Source organism: Pelobates fuscus, chromosome 6 (genome assembly GCF_036172605.1).
Source record: "Pelobates fuscus isolate aPelFus1 chromosome 6, aPelFus1.pri, whole genome shotgun sequence".
NCBI classification, from domain to species: domain Eukaryota; kingdom Metazoa; phylum Chordata; class Amphibia; order Anura; family Pelobatidae; genus Pelobates; species Pelobates fuscus.
In genome coordinates this window covers 232,503,563-232,526,147 of record NC_086322.1, presented here as the reverse complement: position 1 = coordinate 232,526,147, position 22,585 = coordinate 232,503,563, and the positions used below count along the sequence as shown (strand labels likewise).

The following is a 22,585-nucleotide window of genomic DNA, read 5'->3' as shown; positions in this document are numbered from 1 at the left end:
CCCCCCTCTGGACCGGTGGGGGTTATCCCGGTCCCCACAGGCCAGCCACAAACCTCACAGAGAAACAAGGACACTGCACCCGGTACGCAGCACCCCCTTCCAAGATGGCGGCTGCACTCCCACCTAGTGGCACTGAACCCATACTGCCTGAGAGAAAATACTCTGTCAGCGTCCAGCAGACCTTGAAGAACCTGGACAAGATATTCGCCCACATCCGGGCCTCTCTAGAGGAGAGACATGCAATAAGGGCATTTCAGCTCCCGGCAGCAAAAGGAGAGACGGAGAGAGTGGAGGAGGGTGGGCCTACTCAGGGCCTCAACCTTAAACACGCACGTGCACCTCCGACAACCAGAACCCCTAGACCACGGGTCAAAAGGGACAAGATCATGCAACATTGTTCACGCCACCAGCGAGGAACCCGCAGGCAACGGCATCACCGCACCATGACCACCTGTCCCCCTCCATGCTGGAAGGACAACCTCAGCCAGGTCAGCAACACAGCCAAACAGGCATACTTGCCGACACCAGGCTGGAGAGAAGCTCTACACTGCACCTTCCCTGCTACGGTGTTACTGGACTCTTACACCCAACACGAGCAGATAGACACCGCAGGCTGACTTCTGGCAGTCCAAAAGGCTCCAGGCGATAACTGATTGGCTTTATCCTTAATTGCCTCTTATGCTTTTACTCTTCTCATAAATTACTCCATGAGACATATTAATATAATTTCTCCCACCTGTTATTTGCTCCTGCCAAAAACGTGCTGTTTATTTGTTTGTTTATGTTCAGTTATGCATTGCCCTGATAGGCACGCTATTCTTGCCTGCTACATTTTTACTTAGGGGCAACCACAGTAGTTCTAGCTCGTTTTTATATATCTAGCCTGATGTGCAGCAACCTATTCACATCACCTGTATGGCAGTCCTGGCAGGTCAGCATAGACGGTAAATTTCTGCTAGCTTACTTACTAAATGATGCAGAATCCCCACATCATATGTGCTCATCCTTGCCACCTTACAGTCACACCCACCTATGGCTATGCTGTGCACTTAATCCTGTACCTAAGCTTGTTAATGTTAGAATATATAGATGTCCTAATGTTTAGATGCATGAACCTGGCTTGTGGTTTATAAAACACCCCTCTTGTTTGACATACTCTACCAATAGGAAAGTTTTAATTTTGATCAACAATCAGATAAGCGTACAAAAATTTGCTAAGTTCTTGATGCCACACTAATGTACTCATATGTTTAACACTGTTTGCCCCCGCTATTGTGGCGACGCAACTTTGCCTGTATACCATATGCACAAATAAAATAAAGAATTATATATATATATATATATATATTCTACGTATATATTTGCGACGGACCACCTGGCACTCCGACAGATACTGTATCAATTCCATGATCTCCAGGCAGAAAAGAACCCCCACAACACATAATTTCCCCACAAATGTTACATTCCCTGATAGCCCTGATCTGGGTGACCAATATATCCAAAATCCACCCAGATCAGTTCAGGGGTTCAGAAATTTTATGGAAGTCAGTTTTTACCGACAGCAGGCATGATCCCATAGCCAAAAATTGTCCCAGAGAACCACAGCTAACTGCTGCGGGAGGAGCGACTGGGAAACGCAAATAGTCTAAAATAGTTCCAGGGCATTCTTGGCTAAGTCCCCCTGAAGTCTATTGGCGCTTTTGGTCCATGCGAACAAGATGGCCACCACCTTGTGGTCATCCATAGGAATGGCGGCCACCCAGATGAACACTTACATTATTGCAATTTCCACCGCAGTGGTCTAACAATTAAGTGTAACAAGCTCCAGGGTGGTCTCTGATTCGTACGGCTGCTCAGTTACCAAAACATAATACAAATAGACAAACAGACTTATATCACAGTTTACAGGGTCCATAGTCTGTGGGCAGGAGGCTGGCAAGCAGGCCCCTCCAAGGACTCGTGGCAAACTCACAGGGAAAGGGGAGTTTGTCACAATATTTATGTAGTATTTTTACATAATTGTCATTTTATTAATTATAATTTGCGTACCTGCCTGATAACCCAGGCAGAAAGTCCAGAAAATTTAATTTGATAGCACTATATTTAACCCTGTAACTTCAAGACACCATAACACCTGTACATGGGGGTTACGGTGTTCAGCGAAGTCTCCAGAGTAAAACAAATATTAGTGTTTCAACGGCACGTACACTGATACAATTGTTGTGATACGTTTTCCAGTTTTGAAACATTTATATCTTTGTTCAACCACATCTCCTGCGTATAACGGTACCCCTCATGTACAGGTTTTATAGTGTTTTCAAAAGTTTCAGAGTCAAATATAAGGCTTGTGTTTTAGTTTTTTCACATTGAAAGTCGCCAAATTGGTTATGTTACCTTTGAGACTGTATGGTAGCCCATTCTTTTTTAGTAGCCACTTAGTCACAAACACTGACGAAAATTGGTGTTCAAATAAGTTTTTTGCATTTGTCACACAAATATTAACACTAACTTTGACCAGTATTTGTGACTAAGTGGCTACTAAAAAAGACTGCAAAAAAGAACAGCACATGACCTCGTATCTTCATCCAATTGCTGCAGTGACCTCACCTACCCAACTAATTAGTTGATGGGCCAACAAGATTCTGGAGTGCATGCAGTTTAATTTAATGGCTTGGTTCTATTCACATATGAAATCGGTTTTAAGATGTAGGCGAGAGATAACATTGTAAACAAAGGTGTCAAATTTTTTTTTTTTTTTTTTTAAATAAAGTAAAAACACAGCCCAAGGTATTTTACATAAGGTTACTTTAACCTTTTCATGCAGCCCCCAAGATGTTGGTTTTAGACTTTTATAGAAGAAAAAAAAAAAAAAACACCTCTTAACCCAACAGCTGCTATAATATATGAAAGGAAAAAAAGACCCAGCAAAGCACGCTGTCAAAATAAGTTTGAAATTTAAAACGGATATGGCTCAATTTTAACCTTTAACATCAAGATTATGACGTCTCACTTACTTGAGGATAGCACTGAAGGGAAATAATTACATTTTGATCTGTGTTGTATAACTCCTTAGAAACGGTCACCATCTGTTTTCACTGCATGGTTGGTTGAGCTATGAAGATTTGTATATGCACATAGGGAGTGAATATGCTCAAAAGAATAAGAGCGTGTGTGAATGTAGGTTTTTACATACATGTCAGGATGAACAAATATATAGGGATTTTCTCCAGAGCTTTATAAAAATATATATATATGTTTAAATAGAACACTGGTCAAAGGAACACAGTCATATGGAAGCCATGCCACAATTGAAAGCCTGTTTGTCAGCATGCGGATATCATACATCCAACATGCACAGAATTAGCCACCTGGAAGTCTTAACACGACAGGGACTTTGCCAGTTATAACCTCCAGCAGCAGAGGGGTAAACTATATGCAAGTTTCATATTGAAACTCTATACATACATACTCCATGCATCATTTCAAATCATGTGAGCGCTCATAGTAGTAAGTATCCGTTGTATCAGGCAGATTCTCCCAGGTAAACAGAATTTGTATTTATTTTGCTTAAAAGATTTCAAACTATAAGTCCTTATGCTGCATTATATTAGTTCTCTCCAACTGAATTTCTATTAACGTAGGTCTTAAAAGGTGCCTGCTCCAATTAGCACAGCTCCCAGCGGCTCATACGGTCAAGTGAACTGTGTGAATTGATACTAATTTAGGTGCTGGTCACAGCAAAGTTCTGCTCATCCTCAATCATAGCCACCAAAAAGTCAGTTGACCTGGATCTCCTACAACACGTGCCATTTAAGTACACTGCTGCTTACAAGTAGCGTCAAACATAAAGCAAATTCATTATTAGATGCATTCGGAGTACATATTCACCCAATAAGACATCAGTATGAGCTGCACAACTGACAACTCTTAACTAGTCAATTACCAACCGCTTATCTGTAGTATTTCAAAAGGTATGCGGCAGAATGATTTCTACAGCTCAGCTTCTGAGGTAGAAGCCTAAATATATCTAATAAAGCTGCTTTTCAAAAGGAGGGAGTGTGGAGTAGAGCTGCAGAATCTAATTCAGTAAACATTTATTGGTCGATAATCTCATCCAATGAACGGCACACAGCGAGGGGAATAAATGCACAAAATTTACATTAACCAGCCCAGAACACTTTCCAGGCTGCAGAAGGTAGAGTTACACCTTCAACAGGCAAGGAGTTATACTTTACACGTCCGAGGTGCCAAAGATGTAGATCCCCCAGATGTTCTAGAACGACAATTCCCATGCTGCTTTGCATGCCTTCAGAATGAGAAAGCATCAGAGGATGTTGTTTTGAAATATTTGGGGGGATCTACCCTTTGGGCACCCCTGCTCTACCTGGAGAGTTTCATAGCAGAAAGTTGCACATACAAACTCCAGGAACTTCTGATGGGCGGCTCCCTTCTTTTGGAATAGCTTGACTACCACCAGACTCTCCACTAGTCTCCAATCGTTTTTAAAAAAAAGCGCTTTAAAATCTCTTCAGGAAAGCTTATGGTCCCCCAGCGTAACCTCTACCTCACCTAAAGAGCAGCACTCTACTCTCCCTCAGCTCCGCTTTATTCCTACCTTGTTTGATGGACACCTCCTCTAGACTAAGATGGTTTGAGGGGGTCCTCTTCAGGCTATTGTTCCAATAATTTTTTTGTAATTGTTTCATTTATTGTTAAATCTCCACATTTTTTAATCTTGTAAAGCGCAACAGAATTTGTGGCTATATAAATGCCAACTAAAATAACTATGAACCCTTCAAATCACTAAAGTTAGCATGGAGCTTGGAGTAACCCTTGAACGGCTTTGAGTGTTCTGGAGTATGTGATTTGTGATTTTTTTTAAATAAGTGTTTCCATAGAAAATCTGCACATTTATAAAAAAAAAAAAAAACTGCTGGGGAAAAAAAAAAAAATCCCCAGGAAAGGAGGATTTATTTTGCTCCAAAGAACTAAAGGAAGCAGCAGGCATGCTAAGCTAGGTTTTTCTTTTTTTAAACCATCCAAAAGGATGCATATGTTTTCATTGAGGGTAGATCTTCTAAACTGCCAAAAACTTATGACACTTTTCTTTGAGGACACTGTAGGCACCAAATCAAATCGCTTAATTAAGTAGTTTTGGTTTACAGACCATGCCCCTGCAGTCTAGCTGCGAAACTCTCTGCAAAAAAACAAAACAAAAACTTCTCATTTTGGTTGTGTGTGTTACAGCCAAGGTTTAACTCCTAAATAGATAATTTAGCAGTAAGACTGCAGGGCTACCATCTACAGACAAGAACAGGTCATTAAGATACTTTTTTTGGTATTCAGAGCATTACTTTATGCAATGAGTTCCGCAGATTGCCAGAGAATCCTTTGTAAAAACACTTTGTTTTGTCTATTTTTAAGAAGCCAGGTGAAATATTTAGTAATTTTCATGTACCACACAAGTACAAGAAAACCTACCCAGATATAGCTCTTGCGCATTTTACATAAATGATTTAGAGGTGTATATGCAATCTCTTGACATTTTTTCCCACAAATGCAACTAGCATTAGGCGAACCAATTTTTTTTTTTTTTTTTTTAAACAATGTGGCGGAACTCAAAGAAATGCATACAACCTGGGAAACCAAAGACAGTCACACACACACACAGGTTTCATTTACAGCACTATGTCACTGTTTATTCTCCTTGCAGTGTACAAATGGCAAAAGCCTAGACACAGGAAGCATAGAGAAATATTTAGCTGTATACTTCCCAGTTATCCCCTTAATGTGACAGAAGTGTAAAACTGTTTACCCCAGCAGTGCCAGAGAGTTGAGCCTAGGTCAGCTCAGTTATTTTCTAAAGTGAGTTGTCAGGTCAATCATGAATGCAGTAACCTCTATATTTTAGTGACTGCTGTAATGATTATCTAGTAAGAGTCTGTTAAAGTCCTTGAATGTTACACTGAACAGAAGCCACAAGGCACAGAATGGTAAGTGATCCTGCTGCCTGTATATGGCGGATTATTCAACTAATGCTATGTTATACAGGCTGATTGCTTAGACATACTAACAGTCTGCAGCAGTTATACACGGATTTCTAAATACCTATTGAGTATCTCATGGAGCAAATATGCAGACTGTTGGGAGAAAGAGCGCAAGTCTCAGGGTTTCAAATACACAGGTTTATTTCCTCATCTCCCAAAATGATGGAAACAATAAACCAAAAGGAAGAAAAACATGTGTTGGTGAGTCTTTTCCTTTAGCATAGTAAAGCGGTGTGTGCAAGTTGAAGAGGAAAACAAAACAAAAAAAAAAAAAAAAAGAGCCAAACACTCAATCATCCTAGTAAGGATGCCACAAGCCATGTACTTGAGGCAGGACAAGGAAAGGTGTGGATGGGAAGGGAGTCGCCAAAATCCCTTTATGTGATCACACCAAGAACACAAAAAGAAGGGCAGGGGATGTTTGACACCATTTTATTAATCTTTAACTGCAGTGAAAAAATAGAACCTTGTACAAGTGCCATGGTCCAACGTACGTCCAGTCCGTATCTAGAATATACTTATAGATTTTTTTTTATTTATTTTCCTTTAAACTATTTTTTTTTCAGTTTTCTGTATTTAAGTGCAGGAGATTGAAGATCACATTAGTCAGTGAAATAAAAGGTAGCGTAGCTCTCTATGGCATAGCATCACTTTTTTGCTTCATCGTTTCATCTGGTTGGTTTCAAAACTTTGCTGCAAAAGGGGGCCAGCAACAGACTGCTGAGCACAACTGTGCATAGCAGTGTGCCACCAATTATCCCACCACAGTGATACAGTTATTCACATTGCAGATGTCTTAATGGATTTGTTTCTTTGGCACATTTGAGGGACAAAGCTGTTAGTTTCTGAAAGATGAATCTTACACGTAAAAAAAAAAAAAAAAAAAAAAAATTCTTAAATTCTATTTTTTGTTTTCCCTAGAAAAATAGGGCACGGTATGCTGAACTAACCTTTTCCTGTTCCCACAACTGATTTTATACAATTCCTCTGCTCCCACCCCTTTCACAGATCAAGAAAAAGTAAGTTAATGCCACAAGCAGCTCGCTTACTATAGGACTACAGAACATCCAAGCCAGTGTTTCCCTCAACTGTTTTGCTGCCAGGCGTGTCTGCAAGTCCCTGCATTACTGCTGGCACCCCTGGTAGTAAAAACGTAAAAATAAAATTCAACTAGAGAAACAGAACTTTTGGAATATAGAATCCTTGTGTTGTGCTTCTGGAATCAATGCTGTATTGTTCATCTAGGGGAATCCAGAAGCAATCAGAACACTGAATGCCTTCTCCTCAGAATCAGAATAAACTGCAAATGAAGTTCAGACTGAAGACATTGCGACTTTGCTGTACCTCCTCACTCACACACACTCATTCTGAGAATCCTTCCACTCAGTCCCCTTGCTCTCAGAGATAGGGTGCGCAGCAAGTGACAGGTTGGGCTGCGTTCTTCAGCAGGGTGGAGGACAAAAAAAGAAAAAAAGAAAAAAAAGAAAATTGGGGCCATATGTTGTGTTCTAATGAGAAAAAAATTAGTTACACCAGTCACTCTTGCTCTGCCCTGGCCACAAGGCAGTGAAAGCAGATGCCTACTTAATGGAGGCCAACTGCGCTTGCTCCTCTTGGGGGGTTGGCAGACCATAGTGGGGTTCTTCTCCCTCTCTCCCAGGAAGTCTGCTCTTCTCACAGCACTGCTGTGGTTGCATTATCCATGCGGTATGTTTGAAGCCTCACTCACTCATCCTCTCATTCCCAAACATTCAGTACCCGCTCATACTTCTCACTTCCGGGATATATTGTGTGTTTTCAAAAAGGTTGGAGATTTCCAGTGAGATATCGGATATCACCCACCTAGTGAGGTCTGAGAAAGAAAGGGGGGGGGGGAGAAAAAAAGCACAAACAATCAGGCACTGAGGGATAATAACCAGGTCCAAATACGAAGATTCAACTAAAGCTGCCCCCCATTCTTACCAGGCTTGGTTTTTTAGCTTCCTCAATTCCTTGGTGGCCCAAGTAGCAAGTGTTTTTGTCATGTTCATTTTGGATCTCCTCCCCTCTGTTAAAAGTTCATGAATCATTGGTCGAGTCTCTACCAATTTAAGGACATCCTTCCCAAATGCTGTGCATAAATCTCTGCACGAATACATAGAAAAAGAATGTGCCAATTGTAATTGAAACCAAGTGACATGTGAAAAATGTATACCTAGAACTAAGATAGTAATCCAGCTACATCACAGCTCCCAAAAAAAGCTACTATCACAGCAACATAAACACATTCTTTCCAACGTGGAGTTAAATGCCCCAGGGCTAGATGTATTGAGCCAGGTGTACTTATGGAGACATGGTCAGAAAATGCCAAACTCATGTCTAATTTTCTAGGACTAGTTTCAGGAATAGCCACCAAATCTTATTTGTGACAGTAGATACAAAATGGTTTTGAAACGTGTTGTATCACAAGATAAATTTGTTGCTATCCACTTTGACCATAATATATCATTAAATTTTCTTAAATAGGTAGGTGTGTGTGTGTGTGTGTGTGTGTGTGTGTGTGTGTGTGTGTGTGTGTGTGTGTGTGTGTGTGTGTGTGTGTGTGTGTGTGTGTGTGTGTGTGTGTGTGTGTGTGTGTGTGTGTGTGTGTGTGTGTGTGTGTGTGTGTGTGTGTGTGTGTGTGTGTGTGTGTGTGTGTGTGTGTGTGTGTGTGTGTGTGTGTGTGTGTGTGTGTGTGTGTGTGTGTGTGTGTGTGTGTGGAAATGGGGCACGCAGTTAAATACACTCTTGCAGTCCACTTCTAACTAAAATCACCAGAGGTACACAATGATCTAGCTAGCACTCAGACTCACCCAATGAGCCCAGCACCACAGGCCACAACACTATCCGTGTGATCTTCATCACCAGCAATATGGTCTATAAACGACAGGATGAATTCCACACGTGGCTGTACCAACATCACATCAGCTGTAGAAAAAAAGTTAACAGGACATCAGAGTAGAAAACAGATTTCCTGTCTGCCCTTCTTGCAGTTGACTGTGTAAGCAGTTCAGGACAAGAATGCCATTCATCCCATGCATTTGGTCTAATAGAATTAGATATGACTTTTGAAAACTAGGATCCCTCCAAATAAGACAAGAGATAACTAGGTCAAAAGAGATTTATTAGTTTTTCATGTCAATGTTACCCACCGAGAATAAGAATCGCCAAAAGCAAAGGGAGAAAGTTAAAAAAATAAAAGATAAAGATACCAAGGGAAAACAAGTGACTTACAACAGAACCAGTAGAAAGCCTTAGACGTAGGTTACTACTGTTAAAAGATCAAATTACTAGCATGTTACTATTATACAAAGATTTATTAGAGTTCTGTACATTGATATAAGCAGACCATAGTATCTACTCTAAAATGTAATCATTTTCAAAATAAAACATCTACTTCAATTTACTGTTCAGCTCATCTTTGTAGAATAATGAGAAAACCTGCATACTCACGGTGCACATTTTCTTTGTCTCCTTTGAGCCCCTGGATTATCCCAGTGTATGCTTCTAGGCAGCCCTCTCGTAGGTCATTCAAGTAGTCTACCATATCATAGTCAGTCTAAAGTAATTACATTTATATAAAAAAAAAAAAAAGCCTGAGTTACCACAGTACTCCAAATAACCAGTAAAACAATAAGGTACAGGTGCTGCTATCCCACCTCACTGTGGCTCCTACAGTGATCTATGCAAACATTTTGAAAAAAGGGAGACAACCATAAGTGTGTGCAACAAGTGCTACAGCTTTAACTTAAGAACAAGCATCTATACAAAAGTTTCAGGCAAAGCCCTTTCTCATTGCATCTTGTCCTTTCTAAATTCAGTCTAAATTAGGTGGGAGAGAGGAGTCACTCAGAAGTTTAAAGGGCTAACCAGGATGGTTTGAGAATACACTTTCAAAAAGGCTTTGTACCACCATAAAAAAAGACACATCACTTCATAATTTGCAGTTGGAAATGGTTTTAAAAAAACAAAATAAAAAAATAGAATAGAGTTTAAAGTGTAAACTTAGCCAATAGCAAGCCTATGATAACAAATAGTTCAGGGGTTAAACAACATCTCCCAGGTGAGGATATCTCCCTTGATGCTTTGCCAGTATTATAGCGATAGAGCATTATAAAAGATGTAGTCCACAACACCCGGATTGTTAAAGGGCACTATAGTGTTAATAGGTTCGCCCCCCGCCGAGCTCTAGAAGTAGGAAGGGGTTAAACTCTTACCTTACCCCAGCGCCGGGCTCACTCTGCGCTGGGGGCTCTCCTCCTTCCGACCTCATCAGTTGAATGCACAGCAAGAGCCGCACGTATTCAGTCAGTCCATAGGAAAGCATTTCTCAATGCTTTCCTATGGACGCTGGCGTCTTCTCACTGAAAAATCACAGTGAGAAGCGCAGAAGCCAATGAGACAGTCACTAGAGGCTGGATTAACCTGTATGTAAACATAGCAGTTTCTCTGAAACGGCTATGTTTACAGCAGGCAGGGTTAACCCTAGATAGGCCTGGCACCCAGACTACTTCATTGAGCGGAAATGGTCTGGGTGCCTATAGTGGTCCTTTAAAGGTTGCCTACCATTGATTTATATCATACGCACCAGGAGTAGAGCACTAACTTGCTATACACAAACTTCAGAGCTCACAAAACTCGTTTTTTTTGCTTTTTACATCAGACTTGGTTAAAAATTGGGAGTCACAGTATATGATCATACATGCACAAGCCTGACAATACCACTTAACCTCATTTTTGGCATATCCTATCATAACCCAATGCCTGCTCTTATAAGATTAACCCACTTACTCGGGGAAATCCTCAACCTGGGGTTTTCTGCAGTGCAGGGTTAAATAGAGACCTGATTGAAGTGCATGTGACAGTGATGGGTACAAATCCAAGAGAGTTGGTCCTTGATTGCCACCAATTTTCATACAAGAAGTCTTTCAACTTTCATACACTCTAAGGGTGCAGCTGGGGCCAATACATATAACACTTTTTTATTGTAAGAACAATCAGGATGTGGAATTCTCTGCCTGAAGAAGTGGTTTTATCAGAGTCCATACAGATGTTCAAACAGCTACTAGATGCATACTTGCAAAAACAGAATATTCAAGGATACAATCTTTCAATGTAGGGTAATAACTGCTTGATCAAAGGATAAATCTGACTGCCATTCTGGGGTCAAGAAGGAATTTTTCCTAGCTTGTTGCAAAATTGGAAGTGCTTCAAACTGGGTTTTTTTGCCTTCTTTTGGATCAACAGCAAAAACATATGTGAGGAAGGCTGAACTTGATGGACGCAAGTCTCTTTTCAGCTATGTAACCATATAACCTTAAAAGCCCGTATATACTATCTATCTGAATATTATATAAGGGTTTGTAAGCTCACAAATGTTGAAGTGGTGTATTAAAGAGTCCCAGCAGCACCTTTCAAATGCAATCTGCAGCCCTCTTGTATGTAGAGCTATAGACATACAATAACAAAAAATTGACTCCTTACCTTGTCTACTTGAGCCTGGGATGCTTGCTGCAATGTGTTTAGAACAACCTCTAGATATTTTTTAAATTCACCTCCAATGGCTAAAGCAATATCACCAAACACAGAAAGAATCTGTGGCTTCACAGAACGGTGAACATTCTCATTCTAGAAAAGAAACATAAGAATGGAGAGAGTATGTTAAGTCGGGGCTTGACAAATTAGCTTGGAGCAAGGTTATTTATAAGAAATATTTTGAATTTTCAACTACAAACATACAATTCTTAAAGGGACACTAGTCACCAGAACCACTACAGCCTAATGTAGTGGTTGTGTCTATATTTTGTCAGAAAAGGCAGTGTTTATATTGCAGCACAATAACAGCCTCTACATTCAGCATTTCCACACTCTGCATGGAGGCACTGAATATTCCCCATAGAGATTCAGATTCAACACATATCTATGAGGAGATGCAGACTGGCATCTGCAATAGCCTAAAAATGCTTTCATATTGGATTAAGATTGATTATCTCAGCCATGGTTATAAAGTCACATTGTGAGGGGAAAAAAGTAAAAACACCTTTTCCATAAGATCAGAGAGGGGCAGTCACACACAAAAATATTCTCTTCTTTTCTTAAGTCCACCCAGCCTTTGGTAGAGCTGGCATGGATTTTATCCGTGAGGTCCTGAGCCGCTTCTGCTGAACGTGCGGACAAATTACAGGAGCTAGGAAAAAAATCCTTGTTGCCATGGCAAGCTTGGATTTGTGTAGCCCTGTAATAATTGAACAGTCACATCAAATGCAGGAGTGGGGAAGAAATTCTAAAAAGGGTAGCATTTATCCATAAAATATATGGCAAAACAGTACAGCAATATTTCTCTTACAGTACTTCTACAAGGAAATGCCAGTTCACTACTGAACATTTGGTATTCACCAAATTAAATCAGTGAGGGAACTGGGATTTCCAGTGACGTTCAAGTGGATGCCACATTAGGTGGTTCTAAAGCAAGTGACTTGCAAAAAAAAGAGCCCTACTTGGTCCATAAAGTAAGAATAAAAGGAACAATGACGCTTTCCTTCAATAAAAAGTATTCAAAACAGTCTTCAGAAGTTCATAATCAACACATAACATTCTGTGTGGTGCATGAACTGGTCATCATAAGACACTGCAAATATGAGTCACTAGCTCCTAAAAAGGGAGGTGATTGAAGCAGTGATGCTCTATTACATTTCTTCATTGTTCTTACCCCTAGATTCTCCAGGAGAAGCTGCATGATTTCATCACAAAACGGCAGAATGTTTGTTTGCAGAGCACGACACAAGTCTCCTACAAGGCCTACAGTAGCCAAGCACACCTGTAAGGAAGGAATAATTTATACGTTTGGGCTGCAATTCAATAATGGTAATACTACTCTAAGTCTAGTGTGCCTTGGACAAGTTCTGTACATATACACAACCCAATCACAAGGCAGTTTCAGGGTTGGCTGTTTGAAGTGATAGCTAGAGAGGGCTTTAAACTCAAATTGTGAATTCAATATTAACACCTTTATTAGAGAATATTAAAAAAAAACTAATTGAGGGGAACTTCAGGTGTTGCTTCCCGGTGAAGTTTTAAAGTGTAACTAAACATAACAGTATATTTGTTAATTGTCCTTGTTTTTGTCAAGACAAACAAGATTTTAAGTGACCTATGTATTTGCAGTTTTGGTATCTAAGCCAATTGCCAATGAATGCATGAAGAGAGGCATGTTCTTGGCTCATCACATCACTTTGTTAAGCAAAAAGCAAAAACTGCACAGATCTCGTTTCAATAACTTTGCAGTTTCCATTAGTTTCAGAATTCTAGAATCTAACTGCAATGAAACTAATAAGATAACAGTTACATAAATGATAAGATGTCTGTGCACAGCCAACCTACAGTACACCACAAAATACAGATTGCATAATTACCACAGCAGTTGGCTTCAATATTTACATATTTCATTTCACCGCCAACATGACACTACTCGGAGCAGCACTACTGAAGACTGGATAAGAAAAGGTAGAGCTAGAGACCTGGCTCTTTATACAGAGACAGTGTGCATTGTATAGGTAACTAATGTCCTTTTATTCTGAACACATTAAACAACACAGCGGTGTGTATAGTATGGGTATTGCCTTTTTGAGGTGAATTCTGTATTGTATTTTGTACAATACCAAGCTCTGTGTGTAATATATATATATAGATATATATACATACACATACACACACACACCTATATACACACACATACAGGGAGTGCAGAATTATTAGGCAAATGAGTATTTTGACCACATCATCCTCTTTATGCATGTTGTCTTACTCCAAGCTGTATAGGCTCGAAAGCCTACCACCAATTAAGCATATTAGGTGATGTGCATCTCTGTAATGAGAAGGGGTGTGGTCTAATGACATCAACACCCTATATCAGGTGTGCATAATTATTAGGCAACTTCCTTTCCTTTGGCAAAATGGGTCAAAAGAAGGACTTGACAGGCTCAGAAAAGTCAAAAATAGTGAGATATCTTGCAGAGGGATGCAGCACTCTTAAAATTGCAAAGCTTCTGAAGAGTGATCATCGAACAATCAAGCGTTTCATTCAAAATAATCAACAGGGTCGCAAGAAGCGTGTGGAAAAACCAAGGCGCAAAATAACTGCCCATGAACTGAGAAAAGTCAAGCGTGCAGCTGCCAAGATGCCACTTGCCACCAGTTTGGCCATATTTCAGAGCTGCAACATCACTGGAGTGCCCAAAAGCACAAGGTGTGCAATACTCAGAGACATGGCCAAGGTAAGAAAGGCTGAAAGACGACCACCACTGAACAAGACACACAAGCTGAAACGTCAAGACTGGGCCAAGAAATATCTCAAGACTGATTTTTCTAAGGTTTTATGGACTGATGAAATGAGAGAGAGTCTTGATGGGCCAGTGGCTGGATTGGTAAAGGTCAGAGAGCTCCAGTCCGACTCAGACGCCAGCAAGGTGGAGGTGGAGTACTGGTTTGGGCTGGTATCATCAAAGATGAGCTTGTGGGGCCTTTTCGGGTTGAGGATGGAGTCAAGCTCAACTCCCAGTCCTACTGCCAGTTTCTGGAAGACACCTTCTTCAAGCAGTGGTACAGGAAGAAGTCTGCATCCTTCAAGAAAAACATGATTTTCATGCAGGACAATGCTCCATCACACGCGTCCAAGTACTCCACAGCGTGGCTGGCAAGAAAGGGTATAAAAGAAGAAAATCTAATGACATGGCCTCCTTGTTCTCCTGATCTGAACCCCATTGAGAACCTGTGGTCCATCATCAAATGTGAGATTTACAAGGAGGGAAAACAGTACACCTCTCTGAACAGTGTCTGGGAGGCTGTGGTTGCTGCTGCACGCAATGTTGATGGTGAACAGATCAAAACACTGACAGAATCCATGGATGGCAGGCTATTGAGTGTCCTTGCAAAGAAAGGTGGCTATATTGGTCACTGATTTGTTTTTGTATGTCAGAAATGTATATTTGTGAATGTTGAGATGTTATATTGGTTTCACTGGTAAAAATAAATAATTGAAATGGGTATAGATTTGTTTTTTGTTAATTTGCCTAATAATTATGCACAGTAATAGTCACCTGCACACACACAGATATCCCCCTAAAATAGCTAAAACTAAAAACGAACTAAAAACTACTTCCAAAAATATTCAGCTTTGATATTAATGAGTTTTTTGGGTTCATTGAGAACATGGTTGTTCAATAATAAAATTAATCCTCAAAAATACAACTTGCCTAATAATTCTGCACTCCATATATATATATATATATAGAATGTAAGCTCGTTTGAGCAGGGTCCTCTTCAACCTATTGTTCCTGTAAGTTTATTTGTAATTGTCCTATTTATAGTTAAATCCCCCTCTCATAATATTGTAAAGCGCTACGGAATCTGTTGGCGCTATATAAATGGCAATAATAAATAAATATATACATATACACACATACATATACACACATACATATATATACACACATATACACATACACATATATACACATACACATATATACACACACATATATATACACACACATATATACACACACATATATACACACACATATATACACACACATATATATATATATATATATATATATATATATATACACATATACACACATACATATAATACACATTTGTATACTGTACATTGACAACCATTTAGTTTGGTGTACATGGTGTCAGAGCCCACCAAGTCAGAAGATGGTGGTTACATAATTAAAGGGATTCTACAGTGCCAGGAAAAAATAAACTTTCCTGGCACTGCAAGACCCTGTTGTGCCCCTCTCCCTCCCCCTCCCCCCCCCCCCCCCCCCCCCCCATCCCAAGTTGCTGAATGGGTTAAAACCCCTTCAGAGACTTACCGGAGTCCAGCACCGATGTCCCTCGGCACAGACTGGCCAGACTCCACCTACTCTCCTCACAAGCCAGCAGCCAGTGGGGGAGACATAATGCACATGCGTGGCAATTGCCACGCACAGGCATCAGACCTCCCCATAAAAAAGCATTATTCAATGCTTTCCTATGGTGATTTAAGCGATGCTGAGGACATCCAGTGTGGCTTAAAACACTTTGTGTTCTAAAAACACAGAAGTCCCTCTAGTAGACAGCCACTAGAGGAGGACTTAACCCTGCAAGGTTAATATTGCAGTTTATGAAAACGGCAATAATTACACTTGCAGGGTTACGGGTAGTGGGAGTTGGTACCCAGACTACTCCAATGGGCAGAAGTGGTCTGGGTGCCTGGAGTATCCCTTTAAGGAGTGGTTTCAAATTCCAGGAGCAGAGCCTTGTGCTCCACCTTAAATCTTCAGCTGCCACAGCTCAGGAGAAAAAAATAAATATAACGTTTTGAAGCACACCAACGTTGGAAATATAGGTTTTTATTACCAACGTTAAAGTGTTCTATCTAGATTTAGCAGCCCCCAATACAATAATGAAGATTTACTTACCATTAGGCCTATTCTAATTTCACTGTGGCTACCATTCCAACCCTGGCTGAAAACATTATCTCAGCCAATCTAATGCTTCTCCTTCAAAAAGAGGGACCACTGCGCGTGCAACAATCAGCACATACAAAAACTAAAAGCATTTTTATGGTGTTTTGTGTAGACTCAAGGCACGGCACATCATCTTATGCTTATTCCTATTTTCTGCATCTGTACTGCTCCATGCATTCGTATGATTTAGCTTCTCACTTTTTATTATTCCTTAATGAAGGTGTTGAGCCAAAAATCCTATTATAAGGTCATCAACTAAATCAGAAGAGGGGACATATTTCAGGACAAAAAAAAAGCAAGCCTACGCTTTTTTAATAATAGTGAATCAACTCAAAGGCCATCAACATACCTGATATTCTGCATAATTCTTCAGCCCAATGCCAAGGAAAGGTTTAAATGCCTCCATGTATTTAAGAAATTCTGCTCCCAGCACTGCATGAAATCACACACACCCATCAAGAAATTCCCTCTGATCTTTGCATTATGTTCCTACTTAGAGACAGACTAAAGACAATTTCACAAAAAAAATTCACTTTTTTTTTTTTTAAAGTGGAGAAACTTACCTTCAACCAAAGTGCTAACAGCCATGAGGGCATCCTCCTGTACCCCTCCAGAGCCAGCAGTACTTTGAAACATGCGAAGCAATGAGGCCATCACTACATCCGATATCTGCAGGGCATCCTGTGGTTGCACTTTCCGCAGCACATTCTAAGATGGGGTGTGAAGGGAAACAAAACAAAAAAAAAAAAGTTTGTTTTACAGTTACATGGTTTAAGTATTGTAAAAATACCACGATAGTAATCACAACAGAAGTGTAGATTTGTACGTTTATTTATTGATGAGTGAGTGGAGAAGACAGATTAGCAAGATGTAGGCTAGAATAGCTGCTCCCCTCCTCAAAACAAGTGATCGGAAACTGGCAAAACTGAAGTCTTCAGAAATTCATAATCAACACAGCATTGATTCTGTGTGGTGCATGAATGCGTCATCCTTTGACATCACCACCTTATATTTAATAGTAATAGTGTACTCCCCATGTGTTGGTGTAAAACACTGCCATATTAGATTGACATACATCAATAATGTGAGCAAGTCAGTACAACATTGTGGTATTCTGAAGAGACATTTAGCAAGTGAAATTTAGATCTAGATTTATCATTTAGGAGAATCCCTTACCTGTAGTGTAGCACAAAGAAGCGACTGGAGATCGTTAAACTGTATCCTGTCTGACGTGCTTTGTATGTGGGACTGAAAAGAAAGAGGAGAGGTGGTATTATAAGAACAAACTCCTGGCTTTAAAAATTTGTCTCACGCAGTGAATGCTCCTAAAGAACAATCCACTGCCCAAATCCAAAATAAATAAATAAATAAATAAATAAATCACATAGTATATTTAACCAAAATGAAAACTAGCATGCATTTATTCATTTTTTTCCATTCAGAGTATATCTAATAGCTTGCAAACACTGCAGTTCTCGCTTAAAGTCTTTGCCCCAAAAAAAAAAAAAAAAAATATATATAGTACACGCTTCACCCAAAGCTTTTCATCATCGCAAAGAGTACTTTAGGGGTCTTGAGTGCCTACCTCCATCTGAAGTACTTGTTGCAGCCGTTCCATGATCACCAATGTGGTTTTCTGCACAGCAGGGTAGCAGTCCTTGGCACTGTTCTTTACTATTTCCATTAATGCCTCATATGCAGCACTTCGTAAGTTGTTCTGGTGCCCATCGGGTCTACAGAGGAAAAATTACTACATTTTCATATGTGTAAAGAAACCTGACAAAGGGGTGTACACTTAAAGGATTATAATAACCCTTTTAAATAACCGCTTCGTTTACACATCTCATTTTATTTCATCAGCTAGAGCTACACCCTATATACATTTCGACCAGGGAAAATATACTGCAGGGCATAATGCAAAAATAAAGACTATTTTAGATATGTCTTGTTCAAGGATGTGTACAACAAGTGCTCCCTTAAGAGCCCTACACACCTGCTGTCAGTGGCTGAGCTGTGTACAAATGTGAGTTGGGAAGAATGTATGTAAGAAGGGGGCGATATACTTCCTTTTTATTAAAGGTTACTCCAACCACCATGACCTCTTCTGGTTTTAAAAGTGGTCATGGTAGAAGGAATCAGCAGCATTTCTTCTTGAAATTTTATATATATATATATATATATATATATATATATATATATATATATATATATATATATATATATATATATTTATTTATTTCACTTTTGTGCCAGGGGTTAGCTTCACCGCTGGCCGTACATGAGAGGCAGACAGGTTACCTAACAGTAAAGGAGTTTAAGCATGCGTGGGATAGGCATAAGGCTATCCTAACTATAAGATAAAGCCAGGGACTAATGAAAGTATTTAGAAAACTGGGCAGACTAGATGGGCCGAATGGTTATCTGCCGTCACATTCTATGTTTCTATGCTCCAAAATATTTCATTTAAACTAGTCTAAAATTATCTGTTAGCAAGAAGAGAGTCTTCAGATATTCACAGCAAGGTCTGTGACACCAGACTTTAGATAAAAAAAAATGGTGATCGGAGCCACACTCAATCCCAGCAGCCACCTGGTGCTCTGGAGTAGGACCAGCAATCCCACAACGACAAAGCAGCACAAGCAATTATCCAGGCACGCAAGATGTTAGACTTTAGAGCAAAGCTTTTGCAGGGTTGCTATGTTCCACTATTTCAACCCTGCAGGTGTAAACATTGCCAATGTGCAGGAACAGCAATGTTTACATTGCAGGGTTTAAATGCCTTTAGTGGCGGTCACACAGGAAGATAATAGAGGCACTTCTGAAAAAAGCACGCCGAATTTCAAATTCTATGGTCTCTGAGTCCATCTAACTGGCAAAGCACCTTGCTGTTCATGCACACTACTCTCCCAATAATTTCCTATGGGAAAGCACAGGATTGAGATCATCAAGCTATGTAATCTCACCAAAAGAGGTGGGGTCAGCCATGGAAAGAGCAGCGCACATAGAATAAGTAGTAATACTGTATGTGAAGAAAACCCGTTTTTATGGACTTCGTTCGACTGTCCAGAACACCAGTTTAAACCCTTAACTCATATTTTCAAACTCTGTCTGACCCTTTTAACTGTCATTTTGTTTTCCTCAGAGCAGGAGTGGTTTTACTGCATGAATACTGTTGCTTTGTTGCATTAAACAGATCTCTACCCAGCATTAAGCCTCGGCTCATGGGTAAGGGGTTATGCTATGCTTGTGTCTTCACTGTGCCTGGAAGGATTATTCGCCAACTACTGGGAGAAAGGGAACCCAAGACTGTCAGAGAGGGTTGGACAGTCACACAGTAGTTATCCTTTCAGGGTGGGGTGTCACTTAAACTACGACTAGGACACTATAGCATCAGGAATAATCTACTCACTATGGGAGAGAATGGAAATTCGGAACATGTCCATGCACACACCTGTCTGTGGTCTCCAGCAATTTCTGCACAATCACTTCAAATGAGCTGGATAGGCAGTAAGATGCAGGTTCTTGTTGGTCATCGGTCACATCAGCAGCTTCATAGGCAGCTTCAGCCAGACTGGAAAAGGCCTGAGAATATACACATATTTAAGCAAACACTTCTGCACACAAAGAAAAACAGACTCCAATGTATTTAAATTAACTGCCTGTGAACTAATGCACCTCAAAGCCAAGGTTCCAATATCCTTACCCAGCAGACATTGGTTGCCACTCTGGGTTCTGCCCCAAGTCCCTCTATGAGGCACTGCAGAAGAGGGGCCAGGTACATATCATTGATGGCTGCCTCTGGCAAGAGCTCACATATCCGGCCCACAGTCCATGCAGTTGTGTCCCTAACCACCACGCTGGGATCCTTCATTAGGTCAATCAATGTTGGCATGGCCTGAGGAAAAGAAAATATGTCTGGTTAATAGGCAATCTAGTCCACAAATATCAAAGAGGGGAAAAATACTTAGAATTATGCCAAATAAAGTATTAAGCTTCCGTGAGAGGATAGGATTGTGGCAAACCTTTAGCTCAAAGTGATCTTCAGAAAGTCATAATCAGCACAATACATTATGCGTGGTGCATGAACCAGTCATCATTAGACAAAGGCAATAGGGTAAAAGCCACATCAACCCCCCCAAAAAATAAAAAAATAACAGACTGGACACTCACCTGTATGACAAGAGGTTTGAGCTGGTTGGCTTCTGGCCCTTCAAGGATGCAACCAAAAGCCATAACTGCAGCATCTCTGTAACGCCAATCAGGATTCTTAATATGTTCTTTAATAAAAGGTAAGACATGGGGTACAATGTCATCCTCACAACAGGTAGCAAGCAACATGAGGCACACTCCAGCAGCTTTGCATGGGTTCCAATCATCATCGTCATCGTTCTCGTCCTTTAAAACAAAGAACATTTTTATTGTAAAAAAAATGTAATGCACAGTCGCTTGCCCCAACACTTATCTACAGGGCCCAGAACTGTAAAGCAGTAATTGAATGCATCAAATGTTAACACAATGTTGCCAACCTGCTTTGTGAGGGTTTGTGTCAGGATGGGGACCAGGTACTGCAGGGCACCTTTAGCGTAGAACTTGCTTGTGTGCTCTGGAGGTCTTCCTTGTTCAGCTGCCTGAAGGGACAAATTTTAGGGGGGAAATATAATCTCAAAGTCATAACCTCGGTTCCTCTGAAATTACAATTTTACATGACTTTTTAAACATTTACGAATACATCTATAAAACATACCTGAAATAGAATATACTTTCCAGTTTTTCCCTTAATATATTGGATATACATTATATTAAAAATTTGAATTAGCCAATGTTTAAATAAGCCAGTTAATTTTTTTGGCATACCTTTATCTACAGACTTAAAAAAAAATTTAAAAAAAATGTATACCTCATTCTATATTTTTACTTTAGGCGAAGCTTGATTGCAGCATAAACCTGTAAATGTATTTCATTCCCTGGCAGTAGAATATTCAAGTCTTCAGAGTTTCATAATCAACACAGTAATATTTCTGTGTGGTGCATGAACTTGTCATCATCAGACAGGAATGTTTAACTCTTTACTGCCATATCACAATGGATTCATTTTTCTTGTTTTAACTTGTTACCCTTAAATTTAGGTTTGCAAAAGTATTCAGAAAAAAACCCAAAAACTAGGTTTTGGGGTGTGTGATTTTACAGAGAGCAGTCATGGTAAGTGCAGTGATGTGCTGCTATGTATGGCATTCACCACATAGGTTTGATCAGCTCTACAGTACCAGAATACATCATTATGGCCATTCATTTAGGTTATTTCTTCCTCACATACATTGCAGAACATCAAATTGGAGTATGTGAAGGAAGTCAAACCACATGTCCTCTTCTAAGCCCCAGAAAAACTTTATAGGACAGCTAGTCAAGGGTCATAATACAATCACTCCAGTAGACTACTCGGGAATTACAAACCTTATCAACACAAGTAAAGTAAGAAAGCAAGATATGGCTCAGTTCACATTTTATGGTTTATTGGCCAGAAACCAGAAAGCAAATGAGGGGAAAAGGAGACCGATAAGGATTGAGGTAGGGGACAGACTGATTGTGAAGCAGACTTGCTTCAGAGATCCAGAAAAGCAATGCAGAACTACAGTTTTATCCTCCAATACAAAGTTTCTTAGAGAACTGTACACTAAATGTTAAAGGCGCACGTTAAAGGTCGTTCTGCTGAGTATAATCATCCCCTTAAGGCATTTTCATGCAAACACTACCTTTTCAGAGAAATGGCAGTGTTTACATTGCCCTATATGGACACTTCTCAGATGGCCACTGGAGGTGCTTCACAGGGTCTGTGCACTGCAGTTTAGAGTACTTTTCTCATAGAGATGCACTGATTCAGTACCTTCTTGACAATTTCAGCCAACCCAATACCTTCACTACGAGAAAGTATTGGGTTGGCTGAAATAAAAAATGTTGATGTCAGCAAGGAAGCGGGACGGGGAAAGCGCCGGCAGACCCGCA

At 40.1% G+C, this 22,585-nt stretch overlaps 1 protein-coding gene and 1 non-coding gene across 2 annotated transcripts in view; both read right to left on the bottom strand.

Annotated features, from left to right (window-relative positions):
• Window positions 1-5,672: 5,672 nt before the first annotated feature.
• The window catches only part of KPNB1 (karyopherin subunit beta 1), a 31,353-nt gene continuing 14,440 nt past the window's right edge, over window positions 5,673-22,585 (bottom strand). The window contains exons 9-22 of the mRNA XM_063458840.1: window positions 21,112-21,213; window positions 20,756-20,980; window positions 20,289-20,480; window positions 20,037-20,167; window positions 18,171-18,318; window positions 17,762-17,833; window positions 17,149-17,293; window positions 16,935-17,017; window positions 12,775-12,882; window positions 11,550-11,693; window positions 9,519-9,624; window positions 8,879-8,993; window positions 8,010-8,171; window positions 5,673-7,899 (exon numbers count right to left, since the gene is read on the bottom strand). Of these exons, the coding sequence (XP_063314910.1) occupies window position 7,899; window positions 8,010-8,171; window positions 8,879-8,993; window positions 9,519-9,624; window positions 11,550-11,693; window positions 12,775-12,882; window positions 16,935-17,017; window positions 17,149-17,293; window positions 17,762-17,833; window positions 18,171-18,318; window positions 20,037-20,167; window positions 20,289-20,480; window positions 20,756-20,980; window positions 21,112-21,213 (1,734 nt within the window). The 3' untranslated portion in view covers window positions 5,673-7,898. The remainder of the gene's footprint in view (window positions 7,900-8,009; window positions 8,172-8,878; window positions 8,994-9,518; window positions 9,625-11,549; window positions 11,694-12,774; window positions 12,883-16,934; window positions 17,018-17,148; window positions 17,294-17,761; window positions 17,834-18,170; window positions 18,319-20,036; window positions 20,168-20,288; window positions 20,481-20,755; window positions 20,981-21,111; window positions 21,214-22,585) is intronic.
• LOC134566258 (small nucleolar RNA Me18S-Gm1358) lies at window positions 17,514-17,585 on the bottom strand. Its single transcript, XR_010084010.1, has one exon. It is a non-coding gene; the product is annotated as a small nucleolar RNA Me18S-Gm1358 (small nucleolar RNA).